The sequence below is a fragment of the Podarcis raffonei genome, chromosome 14 (genome assembly GCF_027172205.1).
Source record: "Podarcis raffonei isolate rPodRaf1 chromosome 14, rPodRaf1.pri, whole genome shotgun sequence".
Classification (NCBI taxonomy): domain Eukaryota; kingdom Metazoa; phylum Chordata; class Lepidosauria; order Squamata; family Lacertidae; genus Podarcis; species Podarcis raffonei.
In genome coordinates, this window is record NC_070615.1 from 25,131,167 (window position 1) to 25,150,475 (window position 19,309).

General features: G+C 45.1%; 1 protein-coding gene across 6 annotated transcripts in view; it reads right to left on the minus strand.

The window, feature by feature from the left end:
* Positions 1 to 19,309, minus strand: part of MEGF11 (multiple EGF like domains 11) — a 339,136-nt gene that overhangs the window by 29,715 nt on the left and 290,112 nt on the right. For all 6 annotated transcript variants that reach the window (XM_053365792.1, XM_053365790.1, XM_053365788.1 and 3 more), the window contains 4 exons: positions 15,754 to 15,882; positions 6,736 to 6,864; positions 4,451 to 4,579; positions 228 to 356 (listed from right to left, as the gene is read on the minus strand). In XM_053365792.1, the coding sequence (XP_053221767.1) occupies positions 228 to 356; positions 4,451 to 4,579; positions 6,736 to 6,864; positions 15,754 to 15,882 (516 nt within the window). The remainder of the gene's footprint in view (positions 1 to 227; positions 357 to 4,450; positions 4,580 to 6,735; positions 6,865 to 15,753; positions 15,883 to 19,309) is intronic.

Below are 19,309 nucleotides of genomic sequence, written 5' to 3' on the forward strand. Positions count from 1 at the left end.
CTGGACTACAAATACTGGATGGAAACATTTGCAATACCAGCAAAATATTTTGTAACTTGCTGCCCCTATCCAAGGGTTTTTCCCCACACCCCGGGGCAAAAATGTCAATTTTAGTTTCTCATCTTGCCAGTCCCATGCTTGGGCTCACCCATCGCTATCTGAGAGGCTGCCGAAAGACATACTTGGGCACTCAGTTTGAAAGAAAAGGCAAAGGGATTTTGTCTCACCTTGGTCACACCTGATTCCTTTGAAGCCAGGGCTGCAGTAGCAGGTGCCCGTAACGTAGTCGCAGGTCGCGTTGTTCATGCATTCACACAGCTGCTGGCAACCGTAACCAAATGTTCCTGGGGGGCATTCTGCAAATTCAAAAAGGGTGAAAAATTATGGGTCTATGGACCACAAGAAAGCTGTGTGCGTGTGTGTGTGTGTAACAAGGGTGAAATGGTTGGTGAGAACTTTGACAAGAAGAGACCATTTTTACATATACCGTATTTTTCTGTGTGTAAGACGCCCCCATGTATAAGATGACCCCTATTTTTTTAACCCAAAATTAAGAAAATGCACCATGCACTATCTGTGTATAAGACGACCCCTTATTTTAAACTTCAACAATTTAGGGGAAAAAATAGTCTTATACACGGAAAAATACAGTATATTTTTTAATGGAGGATTTGTTAGTATAATGATTCATATATCCTGCTCTTCTAACATGTATCTATTACTGAAGGCAGCTAACAGTAATGGCAATCTCCATGGTACACAAGAACAGAGGAAATTTCCTTATACCAAGGCAGACCACTGGTCCATCCAGTTCAGTATTGCCTACACTGGCTGGCAATAGCTCTCCAGGGTTTAAGGCAGGGAATCTCTTCCACCAGGGAAGGAGCAGGAGAGGCTGGGAAGGTGGGGCGGGGGAGTGAGGCCAAGGGGCTGCCCATAGGTTTGCCCACCTATGACTTGGGCAGAAAGACAGCAGAGCTCTTGCCATCTATTCTTCTGCATTTATTTAATTTGTTTATGAATATTTATAAACAGTAGAAACAACAGCAACCATAAAACACCATTTCATAAATCTGCAGGGACCGCTAAAATAAAGCAAGTTTATACTTCATTAAATTGTGCCGGTGTGCCTTGTTGCTCTGATGCTTCAGTGACAGCAGCAACAATATCCTGGGATGGCGCCAGCGCTTGACATCATTGGGCAGCTACAGGGGTCTGCTGCTGATGTCCCCTCCCCAAATATTTTCTGGCCTAACACTCCCAAGGAACACCAGGTGTCTGGGTGTAGACACCCTTAAGATTTTCCACAATGACCCTCACCTAGTGTCACCACTGGGAAATTGTGGGAAACCTAAAGGGTGGCTGAGCACTGCCTGGACTGCTTCCACCACAGCTAAATAATTTGCCTGAGGTCCACAAACAATGGAGGAATCCATTAAAGGACACTTTCCCTGGAAGGGGTAGGGGCCCCAAGCCAGTCCTGAAAACAAAAGTATCCATGATTTAGCTCTGCATTCTTCCTCCCTTTTTTCTCCTCTTGGATGCTGAAAGTTCGGTTGTCCTGCATTTCTACCAGAGGCAAAATGATTGAATGTCCAATGACATAATTTATTCAAGCAATTACCATGATGGTCTAGGACAATAAATCCAGAGGCTGCTTATAATATTGTTGGGCAACTTTCTGTAAGAAATAGAAAGGAAGGCTGCAAAGCGGCCTGGAAACTCCTGAGACTTTGGAGAAAGAGAGAAGAAGGGGGAGTTCTACAGGAAGCGCCAGTCAACTGTACTATTTATTCGCCCTAAACCAGCAAAGCTCCTTCAAGATGGCCACCTCCTTGGTCCCATCAGACACAGGCTGCCTAGCTCAGCAGTAACACTTTCATAAAGTCCACTGGAGGAAGGCAACTCTCTCCCTTCCAAAAACCATCATTAAAGTCCTGAATGTAAACATGGGACAAGGAAGCTGGCTCCAAATGACCTGTTCTAAGCTCTCAACATTGTTTTCTGTCTTAAATTGCAGGGAGAGCTGTTTTTACCATGTAAGGTCATAGTCCTGTTCACACCACACATCTAAAGCACTATGATACCACTTTAAACAGCCACAGCTTCCCCCAAGGAATTCTGGGAGCTGTAGTTTGTTAAGGGTGCTGAGAGTTGGTAGGAGATCCAGGAGATGCTGGAATAGAGGGGCCCCCTATGGCCTGATCTAGCAGGCTCTTTTTATGTTCTTGCTGATCCCATGGGTGGAGAGGGGAGCCTAAAATCCATTAAAGGGCAACCTCCCTGCCACAAATAGTGAGCAAAGCTTTGGAGTTCTCTAGAGCTCTTCATCAGAATGGATAAGTAAGCACTTCTCTTGGGTCTTTTAATCACTGAGGTTTTGTGCATTTTAGCACTTAGGACTATTTCATTTCCTCCTTTGTTGGATTTAGTGGTTTTTAAATAGTTTTTATTGATCTTGCGCTGTGGCTTCTTGATGGTTTTATGTGGCATTGATGCTGATCATTGTACCAGGTTTGTTTTTTTTTTGCTTCCGTATTGCTTGTTTTTAGCTTTGACTATATTTGCCATGCATTGATTTTTAAAATTTGTGAACTGTCCAGAGAGAGCATGGTTAATTGGGAAGTATAAAAATGCCCCAAATAAAAGAGACAGATAAATAAGAATATAGGAAGAACTCTGCAGTTGCATCAAGCCAACGGGGGCCAATCTAGTCCAGCAGCCTGTTCTCACAGTGGCCAACCAGATGCCCCACTGGGAAGGCTGCAAACAGGATTGGAGCTGAACAGCATTATCCCCATCTGTGATTCCCAGCGACAGGCACACTGTTTCCAGCGCTGGAGGCAGAACACAGCCATCACCATTGATAGCCTTCTCCGTCATTTCAAAGCCACCCAAGTTGGCGGCCATCACTGCATGTTTGTGGGAGCAGATGCCATTGTTGAACTATGCACTATGTGAAAAAAGGGCTTCCTTTTGTCTCCTGACCCTGAAGAAATAAATAAGCACATCAGGACACAGCAAAAGCTGACGTGATATTAAAGTCACACCACCTATACTTTGTAAACGTCTGAAGGTGGATTCTAGGAGTTGCTGTGTGCTGCCTTAATTGGATTAGCCTCTGCTAGGAGATAGGAACACGAGAACATAAGAAGAGCCTTCTGGATTAGGCCAGTGGCCCATCTAGTCTACTCTCTTGTTTTCACAGTAGCCACCCAGGAGAAGTCTGCAAGGAGGACCCACGTGCAAAACCATCCTCTCCTCATGTGGTTTCCAGCAACTGGTATTCAGAAGCATTGCTGCTTTTGACCATGGGCGAAAGCTTAGCCACTGTGGCTAGTAAACATTGATAGCCTCTGCCTCCATGATTTTGTCCAATCCTCTTTTAACACCATCCAGCTTGACTCCTGTGGGAGTGGGTAAAAAGCTATCAAATGCTGCTAGCCAAAATGGCTATGGTCTGTCTCCACATTCGGAGACAGTAATATTGTCCCCACCTTCAAAAACTGTGTGTGTGGGGGAGACCCAGGTAACTACTAACTGGTGAGCTTGACATCAATATCAGGAACGTTCCTAGAACAGATAATTAAACAGTTGGCCTGAGAGCACTGAACAGGTTGGAGAACTGAGCCCAAACTAATGAAATGAATTCCAGTAGTTCTGCACTTTGGCAGGAAGAACCACCAGCACATTTATAAGATGGGGGACACCTGGCTTGCCAGTAGCACATGGGAAAAGGATTGAGAAGGTCTTAGCAGACCACAAGCTGAACATGAGTCCACAGTGGGATGAAGCAGCAAAAAAGCTAATGCTATTCTAGACTGCATCAACACAAGTATAGTGTCACGATCAAGAGAAATAGAATAGTCCCCCTCTATTCTGCCATACCTGGACTACTCTGTGGAGTACAGTGTCCAGTTCCGGACACCGCAATCTAAGGAGGATATTGACAAGCTGGAACATGTGCAGAGGAGGGCAGCCAAGATGATCAAGGGTCTGGAAAGCAAGCCTTATGAGGAACTGTTGAGGGAGTTGCGTATGTTTAGCCTGGAGAAGAAGAGGGCTGGAAGATGGAGCAAGCTTGTTTCCTCCTGTTCCAGAGCGTAGGAGCCAAACCAACGGATTCAAGTTAAAAGAAAGGAGATTCCAACTAAACATTAGGAAGAACTTTCTGGTGATAAGAGCTGTTTGATAGTAGAATGGCCAATGTGAGATCAAGGTGCTGGACTAGATGAGCTACTGGCTCTTCTTATGTTCTTAAGAAGGTTCCCCACTGCTGCTGTAGCAGAAGGTGGAAAGGTGCTTTGCAATTAGCTTCAACAGCTGCCTCCCACAACTTGAAACAGAGCATAAGATGTGAGGACACACACATATTCATTTTCAACTGTGAACACAGCCAAAGGGAAAAGACCCTCCTAGGATGAAGGGGAGAAGGTCAGCAACAACTTACTTTGCTCACACTGCTTCCCCGTAAACCCTGTCCTGCATGTGCACTGCCCAGTAATGTGGTCACAATCCGCTCCATTCTGACACTGGCAGACGTTGGCACAGCTTTTCCCATAGAAAGCAGCTGGACATCCTGGAGTGGGGGGTAGAAATAGGGAAAGAAGAAGAGGTAAATAAGTAGAAAAGGGAAGCGTTTAATGTTTAACAGACCATTGTATTTTAATATTTTGTTGGAAGCCACCCAGAGTGGTTGGGGAAACCCAGCCAGATGGGCGGGGTATAAATAAATTATTATTATTATTATTATTATTATTATTATTATTATTAACCAGGGGACCTGCAAAGCCAAGAGTCAAGTCCCCAACTAGCTATGGAGCTCACGGGGCGACCTTGGGCCAGTCACCTTATTCCAGTCTAACCTACTTTGCAGGCTTGTTCTGAGGATAAAAAGGTTGGGTGTGGTGGGGAGAACCTGTGCGCTGCCTTAAGCTACTTGGAAGTAAAATGACAACAGCTTAAAAAAAAAATCAGTTTCAAAATTGCTGAAGCTCTCTTTTGGTTCCTGCACGCCATGCCCACGATCAAATCACAGGAGGCTTGTTCACAAGTTACAGAGAACACAGGTACAAGCTGCTCCTTGTTTGTGTGCAAGTGTGTGCATGTGTCAATTTGTACAAACTACTGTGTACACAGGCAACACAGACTGCACTCTCATTGCATGTACAAGGGTTGTTATTGTTCAGTCGTTTAGTCATGTCCGACTCTTCGTGACCCCATAGACCAGAGCACGCCAGGCACTCCTGTCTTCCACTGCCTCCCGCAGTTTGGTCAAACTCATGCTGGTAGCTTCGAGAACACTGCCCAACCATCTCGTCCTCTGTCGTCCCCTTCTCCTTGTGCCCTCCATCTTTCCCAACATCAGGGTCTTTTCAAGGGAGTCTTCTCTTCTTGTTAGGTGGCCAAAGTATTGGAGCCTCGGCTTCACGATCTGTCCTTCCAGTGAGCACTCAGGGCTGATTTCCTTCAGAATGGAGAGGTTTGATCTTCTTGCAGTCCATGGGACTCTCAAGAGTCTCCTCCAGCACCATAATTCAAAAGCATCAATTCTTCGGCAATCAGCCTTCTTTATGTACAAGGGTACAGCTCAGCTATCGTCTACACAGGTGCACAGACTGCATACTTGTTGAATGTAAAGTCTGAACACCCCTAATGTGGGAAAAGGGGAAATGCAGGGATGTCTGGGGGTGGCTGCTAGCTGCTCTGCAGCAGAAGAGCCATGATGGGGAAAAGAGGCAACCACAGAGTATGTAGACTAGGGGAGAACAGCAGCATGGGGACGGTAGCTCAGTGGCAGAGCATCTGCCTTGCATGCAGATAGTGTCAGGATGAAATCCTGGCATCTCCAGGTAAGGCTGGGAAAGACCCCAGTCTGAAACTCTGGAAAACTGCTGCCAGTCAGTGTAGACAATATTGGGCTGGATGGACCAATAGTCTCAGTATAAGGCCACTTCCTATCTTCCTATGACATGTAGGGACAGCATGGGTGGAAATCAATGCTTTCTTTAAATGTGTGAGTCAGCCTTGTAAAGATGTTGAAGTGTGACTCTTACACAGTGACATAGGAATTCGCCTTATACTGAACTAGACCATTGGTCTATCTAGCTCAGAATTGCCTGCACTGACTGGCAGCAGTTGTTCTCCAGGGCTTCAGGCAGGGGACATTCCCAGCTTTGCCTTGAGATGCCACTGGGACCTTCTACATGCAAAGTACTTCACCACTGATCAACAGCCCTCCCCCAATTTCAACTATTTAATTTAGAACGCTTGGCTGCTAATGATGCAGAAGCTTGCATTTAAAAAATCTCCTAATTCCAAATGTTCAGGTTCTAAAAACTGCTGTTCCGCTGGAAGGACACAGGTAAGTGATCTCCTAATTTCAAAATAAATCTGGTGGTCTTGTTTGGCTTTGTCTCAAAACAAATTAAGTGCACTGCAGAAACGTTGACGTGTCTGCCTTGGAAGTAAGTGCTGGGGAATTAAGATGTTATGTACACAAATAGATAAATCAAGTTTTACTCCTCTTTTTTTCTCTTTTGGTTAACATCTCTTTTTACTAGGAACATTTGTTTCTTTGCTTTGTTTTTTGGCAGAGATTAAGTGTGCATTAGCAAAACGCGCCCCCGGATGCAATGCAGGAAGCTCCCACAAGGGGGCAGTGCATACTTTTAAAAAACAGACACATTCCCACTAAACAACACCACCACCATCATTTAAAGCTGTAAATCTTACGTTGTGTACAGTAGGGACCCGTCCAGCCAGGGGTGCACCTGCATTCTCCATCGTGAGGGCTGCATACTGCACCATTATGACAACTGCAAGAATGAAAACAGTCTGCACCCCAAAAGCCAACAGGGCACGCTGGAGAGAAAGAAAGAGAGATAAAACAATTATAAAATATTTCCATATATCTATGTTTTTGAAAGGCCAGCTACTTCGGCTGCATTCACATAGCAGTTTACTCCATTCCCCCCAATGTTTCCCTAACTGTTAATTTCTGTTCTATATTTAAACTTTCACACAATACAGTGGTACCTCAGGTTAAGTACTTAATTCGTTCCGGAGGTCCGTACTTAACCTGAAACTGTTCTTAACCTGAAGCACCACTTTAGCTAATGGGGCCTCCTGTTGCTGCAGTGCTGCCGGAGCCGAATTTCTGTTTTTCTCCTGAAGCAAAGTTATTAACCTGAAGCACTATTTCTGGGTTAACGGAGTCTGTAACCTGAAGCGTATGTAACCCGAGGTACCACTGTATAAAACCCATTTCTAGAAAACGAATGGAATATAGCGCATGCTCAGTGCTCCTTTCCATGTTATTTGATTCTAGAAAAAATCCCATTTGCAGCCTTCCCTTTACCTGGAAAATCGTGGGAGCAAAGTGACAAAATTTGGGGAGGCATATTGGCACGCAGGTGGCGGTATAGGGACGCGGGTGGCGCTGTGGGTAAAAGCCTCAGCACCTAGGGCTTGCCGATCGAAAGGTCGGCGGTTCGAATCCCTGCGGCGGGGTGTGCTCCCGTTGTTCGGTCCCAGTGCCTGCCAACCTAGCAGTTCGAAAGCACTCCCAGGTGCAAGTAGATAAATAGGGACCGCTCACTAGCGGGAAGGTAAACGGCGTTTCCGTGTGCGGCTCTGGCTCGCCAGAGCAGCGATGTCACGCTGGCCACGTGACCCGGAAGTGTCTGCGGACAGCGCTGGCCCCCGGCCTCTTGATTGAGATGGGCGCACAACCCTAGAGTCTGTCAAGACTGGCCCGTACGGGCAGGGGTACCTTTACCTTTATTGGCACGCAGTTCTTTCCTGCTGTTTTCATGGGGGAATCATGGGGGGGGGGGAGCGGGCTATGCAGAAAGCATAGGGTGTGAGTGAAATTTAGCAGGGCATGCCAGTATATTGGCCAAAAAGGCCACGGTATCATAATGCAACAGGGTGAAAGGAACATTAGAAAAGCCGAGCAGAAGTGCTAGCATCATAACTGGGAAAACTGATGCAATACTTCACACATCCAAATACACCTGTCACCAGGTATCTAAAATGGAATTGCATATTGCACAGAAGTCAATGGCGAGCTCTGAGTGTGCACTCATCATCATCATTTTTAATTTGTATACCGCCTTTCTATCTTACAATACTCAAGGCGGTTTACAAGCTGAAGAAACAAAAAATGTACATCTTATAACAATCTAATGCAATACAAAAATGTGATAATAAAACATAACTTTAAAATAGGCAACCTCCATCAAAAAAGTAACATTCAACAATCATTAGGAATAGTATAAAATAATAATATCAACATATAAAAGTTAAACAGAAATCCACTCAACAGTTACAATAATATCTAAACTATAATCAATAAAACAACGGCAAGCCACAGTACATAAAACGATACAATACACATTGAAAAGCAAAGGGTAGAGCAAGGCAGGTGGAAGGAGGCCCTGCCTGATGGAGTCTCTCCCCTCACACCCACACAGAACAAGGGGGCGATGGGGGCATGGTGCCTAGTGGTATGCCAACATTTCTCCTCAAATTTCTCAAAAGTCTCTCTCTCTCTCCCCCCCCCCCGGTGAAAAAAAGATTCAGTGTTTTCTGCTTCATTCTCGGGGCGTTTTAGAATACTGGTGAGAACAGAGTGTGTTGAGCTTCCCTTACTGTCCCACAAACTCCAGTGGGTGCAGAATGCTGCAGAGAGGCTCTTCACGGGGTCCCTGCCATGGGAGCATATTCACCCAGTGCTTTACCAATTGCACTGGCTCCTGGTGCAGTATAGGGTCAGGTTTAAGGTGCTGGTTTTGACCTTTAAAGCCCTTTGTGACTTAGGGCGCTCGTATTTACGTGACTGACTCTCCTGGGATGCCCCACAGAGGACCTTAAGGTCCATGAATAACCATAGTTTAGAGGTCCCAGGCCCTAAGGAAGTCGGACTATCCTCCACCAGGGCCAGGGACTTTTCAGTGATGGTTCCGACTGTCGGGATTCAAGCGAGCAGTCAGAGCCTCCAGCTTAGCTCTTAGTCCAGAGGAATTTGGCCACCCTCCAGGTGCCCGGCTTGAATCCTTGTGACCTCCCCTGCCAGCGACTCCCGGCAAGATCAAAGGAGGTCTCCAATCGGCGATTCTCCTCAACGTGATGGAGAACACACCACTCCTCCCATCTCCACTCCCAGGGAGGGGGAAAGAGACAGACAGAAATATATTTACATGTCTTTATTCCTGTCGTTCACCAGTACAGAGAAAACATGTCTGCACACTCTGCTTCCCACTGCAGAGAGAGAATAAACTCCACCCATGTACTTCCAGTACAGGGTCATGTGCTGCTCTGAGGTAACATCCGGCTCTCAGAGCACTTTACAGACAGTCCCAGTTTCCCACGGGACAATCCAATAACATCCAGATCCTGTTTACCATTCCAGCCACCTGGTGCTTGCTTCTGCATTGCTCCTTTTTCGTAACATCCTCCCCCAAAAGAATCAATGCGTTTTGCAGCAAGCAAAGCATGATCCAGAGAAGAAAACAAACAGTTGTTATACACATAACACTCCCCTGTTGTTTCAGTTCCACCCTTGGAACTCCCCGCCACTGGTTTCCCCAGTGTACCTCTCTGGCTGTCTGGTTTCCAAGGAATGAGTGCATCTGCATTACCTTGGCTAGCAACTCTCTGTTGTGTCTTTGTCTCTGACTTAGACACAGCTCCACCCTGTCCTCGGTTGTTTACAACAGCAACACATGTAACAGCTAAGTTAGCAAACTCTTTTGAGTACCTCTTGGGTGGTTGACCCTTTGTAACTCTCTCAGACCTACGTATGAGGTGCTGATCCTCTCTGCTCACTGGTCCAGTCTCAGGACTCTTTGGAGAACTTGTTCCAATGGTAAACAGTGGTTCATCCTTCAGTTGTGAAGGCCTATCCATTGTGTGAGACTTCCTCTCAATGACTGTGACAACTGAGCTCTCCGAGCTATCAGTGTCATCACTTTCTGTACAGCTGAAATCAGTGAAATCATCATCATCTGAATCGTCCTCAATGGGAAATGTGTGTACTATCACTCTCTCCTGTTCAGGAACACTCTCTAGAAATTTTGTGAGAATCACCTGCCCAGATTCAGACAAAATTACTCTGTAGAGACCCTTTTCATACCCCACAAAAATGCCTCTGGCATTCTTTACTCCACCTGGAGCTTCTGTTCTCACATGAGACCCAAAAACCTTGAAATGGGCAACAGAAGGTTTTCTGTGGAACAGTTTCTCAAAAGGAGAACTTCCCAACTCTTTTGAAACCTTTCTCACTTTCGTATAACAGAACGACATTAGAGACTCGGCCCAGTACTCATGTGGCAGATGTGAACTAAGCAATTGCGCTTCCATCCCCTTTTGCAATTCTCTGTTCACCCGTACACAGACACCCCTGTTCCACGCTTCCGCTGAAACAGAAACCTTGTGTCTGATCCCCTTCTTCTGCAGGAACCTTTGGAAATCCTGTAAAAGAAAAATCTGCTTCTCATCTGTGAATAGACAATCAATGTTAGCATCATGCATACTCTTAACTTTGTCACAAAACTCCTGAAACCTCTCCAAGGCTTCCTTTGGTCTTCTCAACACATAAACCCAGACATAGTTAGAGAAATGATCCACACACACAAGATAATATCTTGCATTGCCTCTAGATGGTTCTAGAGGACCAATCACATCAGCATACACCCGCTGAAATGCTCTGTTGACTCCGGTCTTCTTCTTGCTTACACCTGCAAGAGAAACTAGGTTAGACACAGACGAATTACATTCCATGTAATCACTGTGTGCAAAAGTCAACAAATAAAGTCCATCCTTCTCCCTGGCTGAAAGAAATAACTCTCCATCTTTGTAGATCCTGCAGCTCTCAGCATCGTAGGACAGTTTCAGTCCTTTCTTAGCAATCTGCGAAACACTCAGCAGATTGAACTTCAATTCAGGAACCAAGTAAACATTGTTTATTGTCAAGTCCAGACTCTTAAGATAGACAGTCCCCACGCCGGCCGCTTCTAGCTCCTGACCATTGGCCTTTTTCATAGCGAAGCTTTGCTTCTTAAACGTTGAAAAGAGTCCTCTGTGTGGGGACATATGAACCGTGGCTGCAGTGTCGATAATAAACGCGTCCCCAACTTCTGGCGTGGTTCCTTTCGCCATCAAAGCCTTTCCAGGTCTCACCGAAGTCTTGGTGTGACCTTTGCCTGACGCCTCAGGCTTTGCTGAGCGGCCCTTCGCTCCTTTTGGCTGACGTGGCTTCTTGCAGCTCCACTGAAGATGCCCAGCCTGTCCGCAATTGTAACACTGGACAACATTCAAAGCTACAGCATCCTTTCCAGTAGCCTCATCGGTGGGGGAATTAGAACTCCGTTCCTCCCTCCCCCTGTCCTTTACTTCCAGTGCAGCATGCCGGCTGTGTTCATCTAGAACCACGGCATTCAGGGGAGGTGGACACGTTAACGCTCCCCCCTTCTTGGCATCCATGCTGAATCCAAGGGTCAGCTTTACAGTCAATCTCAAGCCAGCTTTCACTTTCCAAGCCAGTAAACTCCAAAAGCCTTTGTTTACTGCTTCACTGGCAGGCAAAACTTTTGGGCTGTTTTTTCAAAACCCTTGCACAGCTGCGCAGATACACTTTCGATTTCCCAGGCTCTTTTTAGCCATTCTGTAACTGGCAGACGTTGCCTAGCAACCCGCTCAGGACGGAACTCCTTATCTCACCACAGGAATTCCTGGTATGCAAGCTTGCTCTTTCAGAGCTGTTTTTCCAAACGCAGCTTGTGAACCAGAAAATAAGCCTTTCTGCGTTCTTTCTCTCTAGCTCAAAATGCAGCATACCTTATCTGGCTCCGTTGCCTTGAAATACACTCCTCTCGGTGTCCAGCTGTCTGTTTCAGCTTCTGGCTGCAGGCAGACGCTTTTCTTTATCTTCTTAGGTGCAGAGGATGGCAACGATTCATCGACCTCTCACCTCTCATGCAGATTCTCATAGATCAGATAACCATAGCTCTGCTACCAGATGTCGGGATTCAAGCGAGCAGTCAGAGCCTCCAGCTTAGCTCTTAGTCCAGAGGAATTTGGCCACCCTCCAGGTGCCCGGCTTGAATCCTTGTGACCTCCCCTGCCAGCGACTCCCGGCAAGATCAAAGGAGGTCTCCAATCGGCGATTCTCCTCAACGTGATGGAGAACACACCACTCCTCCCATCTCCACTCCCAGGGAGGGGGAAAGAGACAGACAGAAATATATTTACATGTCTTTATTCCTGTCGTTCACCAGTACAGAGAAAACATGTCTGCACACTCTGCTTCCCACTGCAGAGAGAGAATAAACTCCACCCATGTACTTCCAGTACAGGGTCATGTGCTGCTCTGAGGTAACATCCGGCTCTCAGAGCACTTTACAGACAGTCCCAGTTTCCCACGGGACAATCCAATAACATCCAGATCCTGTTTACCATTCCAGCCACCTGGTGCTTGCTTCTGCATTGCTCCTTTTTCGTAACACCGACCTGGTGGAATGCTCTGTCTCATGAGACTAGGGCCCTTCAGGATTTAACCTCCTTCCGTCGGGCCTGTAAGGCAGAGCTATTCTGCCTGGCCTTTAATTTGAATTCAGCCTGATCTTTTATTTCCCTTCTCTTCCCTCCCCCTCCCCTTTTATGAAGATTACCCGCTCTGAGACCCCACAGCTAATTCTCCCCTGGCCTCCTCGCTGGCCCAAGTAGGACTAATTCAGCCAGCTAGCCCTGGTGACTATCTAATGCTTATTAGATGGATTTACCCCAAATTGATTTCTGAACTTTGAATTTTATTGTAATTCATGTTTTTATACTGTATTTTCTGCTGCTTTTACAATTAAGTGTTTTAAATTTGTTGTTAGCCGCCCTGAGCCCGGTTTTCTGAACCGGGAAGGGCGGGGTATAAATAAAATTATTTACTACTACTATTATTATTATTACTGTCGTGAGGAGGCCAAGGGGAATGGTGTTCTCCAACCCGCCCCCCAAACGTTTATCCACTCTCTTTGCAACCTCCCGTCTTTCCTGAATGAAAAGCCCCCATGAGATGAGTTCATAGAATTATACAATCATAGTGGGAAGGGACAAAAAGAGCCATCAAGTCCAAGCCCCTGCAATGCAGGAATCACAGCTAAAGAATCCCTGAGAGATGGCTATCCAAGCTCTGTTTAACAACCTTCTCCTCCTCATGGCATCTTTCTTGGGCTTTAGTTACAGCCTGGGAAGTCAAGAAGGCTGCAGAGTGCAGAACACTGGTGAGGACAGTTGTCCCATGTAAGAAACAGCCCTCACAAACAGGGATGACAGAGAAGTCCGGCTGAAAGGGAAGCAGAAAATGACGATGCCCGCATATTCGCCCCAGATCTGAAACGGAAACCAATTCAGTGCATACAATCTCTATACACTCTTGCTTCTGCTTTCAGGTCACAAATGATAGGTAGCTGATTACGTTTTCTCAGCCCACCCCATTCGCATTGGGTTTCCTTTACACTGAAATGAATGGAGTGGAAAGACATAATGGCAATGTAAATTACGCAATAAGTTTTGCAATTTCGCCATAGCAGATGGCGACACAAATAATGCCATTTCTGGTAGAAGATGAACAGCAGTGGACTGGAAACAGCGCTGCTTGTGAGAGAGCAGAATGGAGAACGGTGCTTCCTTACTTCCCTGTTCACAAACACCCTCGGCCACTCCAAAATTACGGGTAGGCACATCACAGACCCTGCGCCCCACCCATGAGAATAAACCACATTTTCTTTCGCCTCTGATCCTTATCCTCGAATTGAATTTCTTTTCTCATTAATTAATGGAGGATGTTTACAAAAATGGAAAGAGGCAGGAGAAATGTTCACCGCTGCATTCTTCTGGAAATTTCAGTAAATACGCAAGGAATCCAGCAAGAATTGCGGCTTTTGTTAAAGGCAGTTGTCATGTGTAGCCACAATCACTTTTTAAGGGGGGAAAAGAGAAAAAGAAAATGCGCGCCCGTCACCTGAAGTCAAGCAGAAGTGAACAGCAGTTTCCCAATTACTTTCTAAATATAATGAACTATATTTGAAATTGACAGGCTTCCTAATTTCTGTTTTGAGTGACAGAAATATTTGGCCTGCGGAAGAAGCACAATAAAAGCAAAATTACAGCTGTCTGTTTTTATCCGATCCCTCCTTTATCACTGGAGGTTTAATATGTTTTACTGCAAGTGCTGTCTAATACCTTCATTGCACTGTGAATATGAAGTAACATTTCTGAACGACAGGCTGGGTCTTCCCAGAGATGATCCGCCTCCAATTAAGGATTCATTAGGGAAATGCCAGTTTTTGGATCCTCAAATGTCAATCTTCTACCTAGGCAATTTCAGAGAAGTCACCACACGTCCCTCCAGAAAGCACTGATTTTAACAACTAAATTATGTGTAATAGGAATATCTCATCTCTCTAATTTTCTCAGCCATATGGACCTTGCAACACAGAATTGTTGATCACTTAATGATTTCTAAAAGACAGTGTTGAAAAGAATGAACAGACCTTCCTTTAGAACAGCCTTTGCCAACTCAGTGCCCTCCAGATCAAAACATCTGGAGGGTGCCAGGCTGGCAAAGCCTGCTCTAGCAATACAAATGGGTACATTTGCTTCGCAGTTCAATACAAATTCACCTATGCAAACAAACAAGAATACTAAGTAGAAAACCTTGTAGCAAGGTTGGGTTCAGGGACAGAGTTCCTAGTAGATAGGTTTGTGCATAAGTGTTTTTTAAATCTTTGTTGTTGAATTTACTATTCTGAACTAGGGCTGCTTCCTTACCTGGGCTATCCTGGAGGAGTCATTTTGATTTGATTAATGGCTATTAACTGGACAAAGAGCCATTCTTTACTATGTGAGACTTTACACAGAATGAACCATGTTTTCCCAAACCAATGACAGAGATGCAAAGAGACACGGATAAAGGGTTCCACTGTGACAGCCAAGAACTGGTGTTAGCCCTAAATGGTGCTGGCTTATCTAAAGGACATTCAGCTTTGCCTGTACAAACCTGGTCTACTTATAAGATATAGATATAGACTGCCCACAAATATGGTATATTAGATTAGTGAACCCAATGAATAGGGCCTTCTTGATGGTGGCTCCACATTTGTGGACCTCCCTTCTCACACCTATGAGAGGACCCTTCAATTCAGGCAATTCTTGAAGACTCATTTGTTCCAATCTGCCTTTCTTCAACAATTTATTTTTTTTTATATCACTGATTACACGAGACTCTTTATGCTTCTGGATTCTTCCCCTTCCCCTTTTTGCCCCATTCAAATATTTTATTATCTCACCTTTCCTTCCTGAAGAGTGCCTAGGGTGGCTCAACATAAAATCTGATAAAACTATGTTAAATATACCTTAAAAAATGACAGTTCCAAAAGGCTGGATGACAAAAAAAATAATGTATTCAAATGTTCAAGGAAGGGGGTTTTCCCCAGGAGGGCATTCCAGAGATGGGGCGCTGCCACAGATCAAGCCATTGGGGCGACTCCACCCTCTTTGCTATCCGTGGAGGTGAGACCGTGAAAAGGGGGTTTCTCCCACAGGATTGCAAACTGTGCAGATAGATCTTATGTAGCCCTGCTTCGTCTCAATGTGGCTATACCGCAAATCAGGGTGAAGGACAAGCAAATGTGTTTTTCACATGAAAATAAGGCAGACCTATTGCTATGAAAGACAGAAAAAGAAATTGCTCCTTACTCTGGGAACAGTCTTTGCCTATCCAACCAGGGTAGCACTGGCAAGACCCATCCAGGGGGTTACATGTCCCGTTGTTCGTGCACAGACACACTTCGGCACAATCCTTCCCATATCTTCCGCTTGGACACACTGTATAGAAACAGAAATGCACACAGAATCATAGAATTGTAGAGTTGGAAGGGATCCTAAGGCTCATCTAGTCCAACCCGCTGCAATGCAAGAATCCTGCCCACAGCCGTCCCAGGGTGGACTCGTACTACCAACCTTCTAGTTAACAGCCAGACGCACTGACCCAAAGATAACCTTGTCTTGAGTCTCACTGAGCTTCATTATCGGTCACTGGACTGTGGTGTGTGCGAGTGTGTATGTATGTTGATGTGTGTAGAGAGAATGCCCTGAAGGTAAAAGATGTGGTTCAGCTGCTGAAGCCAAGGAGGCACATGCCAGGTGGCTAGTGAGATTCTGGAAACACCTCGTGAAACACAAATCACAATGCTAAACTGAGACCCATTGAATGAGTTTTCTGGCCACAGGTTGCTATGCATGGCTTTCAGTAAGTATATATCCATAGAAATCCATCCATCTACAGATGGATGAAATACAGTGGTACCTCGAGTTAAGTACTTAATTCATTCCGGAGGTCCGTTCTTAACCTGAAACTGTTCTTAACCTGAAGCACCACTTTAGCTAATGGGGTCTCCCGCTGCCGCTGTGCTGCCGGAGCACGATTTCTGTTCCCATCCTGAAGCAAAGTTCTTAACCCGAGGTAATATTTCTGAGTTAGCGGAGTCTGTAACCTGAAGCGTAAGTAACCTGAAGCGTATGTAATCCGAGGTACCACTGTAAATCCATCCATTGATTAGGACACATGTCATTACAAAAGAAAACAGAGAGAGAGAGAAAGAGAGAGAGAGGGAGGGAGGGAGGGAGGGAGGGAGGGAGGGAGGGAGGGAAAGAGAGAGAGCATCAGTATTAAGTTTTTCACCTAGCACTGCTTAGTGCATAAGACAGGGGAGGAAAAAACCCTTTAATTTTATTCTAAAGCCAATCTGGTGCCCTGCAGATGTTTTCGAATTCAACTCCAATTAGCACCAGCCATCGCAGCCTTGACTTGTCTAAAACATACAGCGTGCCCCAGGTTGGTGAAGGAACGCTGTAACCGTAGCAGGTCTTGAGGGTATTGAATTAAACTCTTCTATACAGACAGTTATATCCTTAGGTTCCAACATAACTACAGAATACTGATGGAAAACCAGTACGTAGTCCCTGTTTTCTAGCATGACAATGGAAGCATTGTCAAATTGTTCTTATTGGCTGCTGGATTCTCTCCCTGACAAAAGCAGGCATCATATAACCACGCTCACTAAACAGATAAAACCAGCTCACCCAGTCCATCAGTGCAACGAAGGCACACAAACATAACTGGACTCATAGCCTTTCAAATAGGTAGAGGTATTTTGTTTTTGTTTTGGCATTATTTCCCTACTTTAGCATTTCGACAATTCATGCTTCCTGATTCACATTCACGGGAGATGACCTCAATCTATTCCCAAAGCGCTTCAGTCCGAGATTAAAATCTGGAGCTGGGAATCATCTGCCAGTTCCAACTTCCGCCATGACAGGGACGGTAAGAATAGGCCGGAAGACAATCACATACAGTCTCAAAACACACTTATCTCCCTCCCAGAGTAGATAAAGTTGACTTTGAAGTTAAATGCTAAACGGAACAGTTTTCTCACTGAAATGAGAGAAAACGTAGCAGGCGGGAAGAGAAGGGAGAAATATTCACACTAGAGAGAAAGGACGAAACACCGAAACAATCTGTCCACCTGTCTTCCCTCATGCACGGACCCATTGTTCTAACAGATCTCAGCAATATTATAACACAATTTTGTTATCGGGGGGGGGGGGGAGATGGATTCAGTGACAGGCATCCTTGGCAGAAACATAATCCCATCAAGAGGACGTTCCCAACAGCCTGGTTTTAGAAAGCCAATTTACATAAAATAAAAAGAAGGCGATGTTATACAGCCCTTATCGGACTGCGACAGAGTCACAGAAGTTGGGTTGCTGGGAAATCACATATACTCTCAGACAGGGCTTCTCAATCTTTCTACTGCTGGGGCCCACTTAAGGCAGCTGAAAATTAAAAAGTCCACCCCACCCCCAGTCACAAAATGGTGGCACTGACAGAGTCAGAGTTTGGCATGGTCAGCTGACATTTACTGGCATCGCTTTCTATGAATATCTAATACATATTCAGAAATGGCTGTTTCCCCCCACCCCCTTCACAGCAGTTTCCTTGTGGCAAAGAGTTCCATAGGTCAGCATTCCTCAAGGTGTTTGCTCTGGCGGTTTTGTGACACAGTCTCCCCATTTCAGGCTGAATTTGTTGACCCAGAGGTCAACAATTTCAGGCCCCATTTCAGGCTGAATTTGTTGACCCTCTAAGTGAGGAAGATTTTTCCTCTGATGTTTCCCGCTTCCCATCTCCGCAAGCCTCTCAAAGTATTTTTTGTTAGCCATCTCATCTCATTTCTCTCATTCTCCTTTCATACTTAGCATGGACCTTATTCCCATCGCTACCCCCTTAAGTGCCAGTTTCTTTCATCTGTCCTCTCTGGTCATTTTACATTTACTTCTTGTTGCTATAACAGCTTTCTTCTCTTATCTCCTTCCTTTCTATTCCCAATTCATTTGTTGATTATTCTTAACAATAAACATTAACTTTCTCTCTTTCTTTTTTAAAACAGAGGCACAAGTGCAGAGGCACAATTGGCTACACCTGCTTTTGATGGGTTAACAGAGAATGGATGATCTTTTTCATATGGATCTGTACTCAATATCTACACATCATTTTATGATAGTAAACTGACTTGCTGCTGACTTGACAATGGCCCAGTTTGCACATCATGGTAAACCAAATACCAGCAAAATTCAAATACAGGCAAATTCTGGAGGATGGAAGCTTTTCCATTCGCAGGCTCCTTTCAGAAAGTGCAAATTTGAGAAATTCAGCTTTAAACGTGAACTGAGTCGAATTTCTCCCCTGTTTGGAGCAAAACAGACACAGTCCTCAGTTTGGATGTAACACTAAAATAGGGAATGTGGCTTTGTTGCTCCTGCTGGGAAAGCATGGATATTTTCTGCGTTCACACTAAACCATGACCTATAGTTTTCCTTCAACAAACCTTCTAAGTGGATTAAAAAAAAAAACAACCCAGTCTGTTATCTGCATTGGATTTGAATAGTTCTGACAGATTATTTAAATTGTTGATGTTATTATCATCAGTCACTTTGAGATGTTTCATAGGTGATGATTTATACATGGGATAAATAAATATAATAAATAGTGTTGACCACGACATGAAAATGCTGTCATTAGACTGACATGAACTGCAATGCCCTTCTGGCTGGTAAAAAAACAGCAACCCAGAGTACATTGGGAACCTGGTAGTCCAGAACCTGGTAGTTTGGTTGGTTTGGTTCTGATGCAAGTCGGCCTCAGATGAAAAAAACACTGTTGCACATTTCATTACCTATGAAGCCAAAGGCT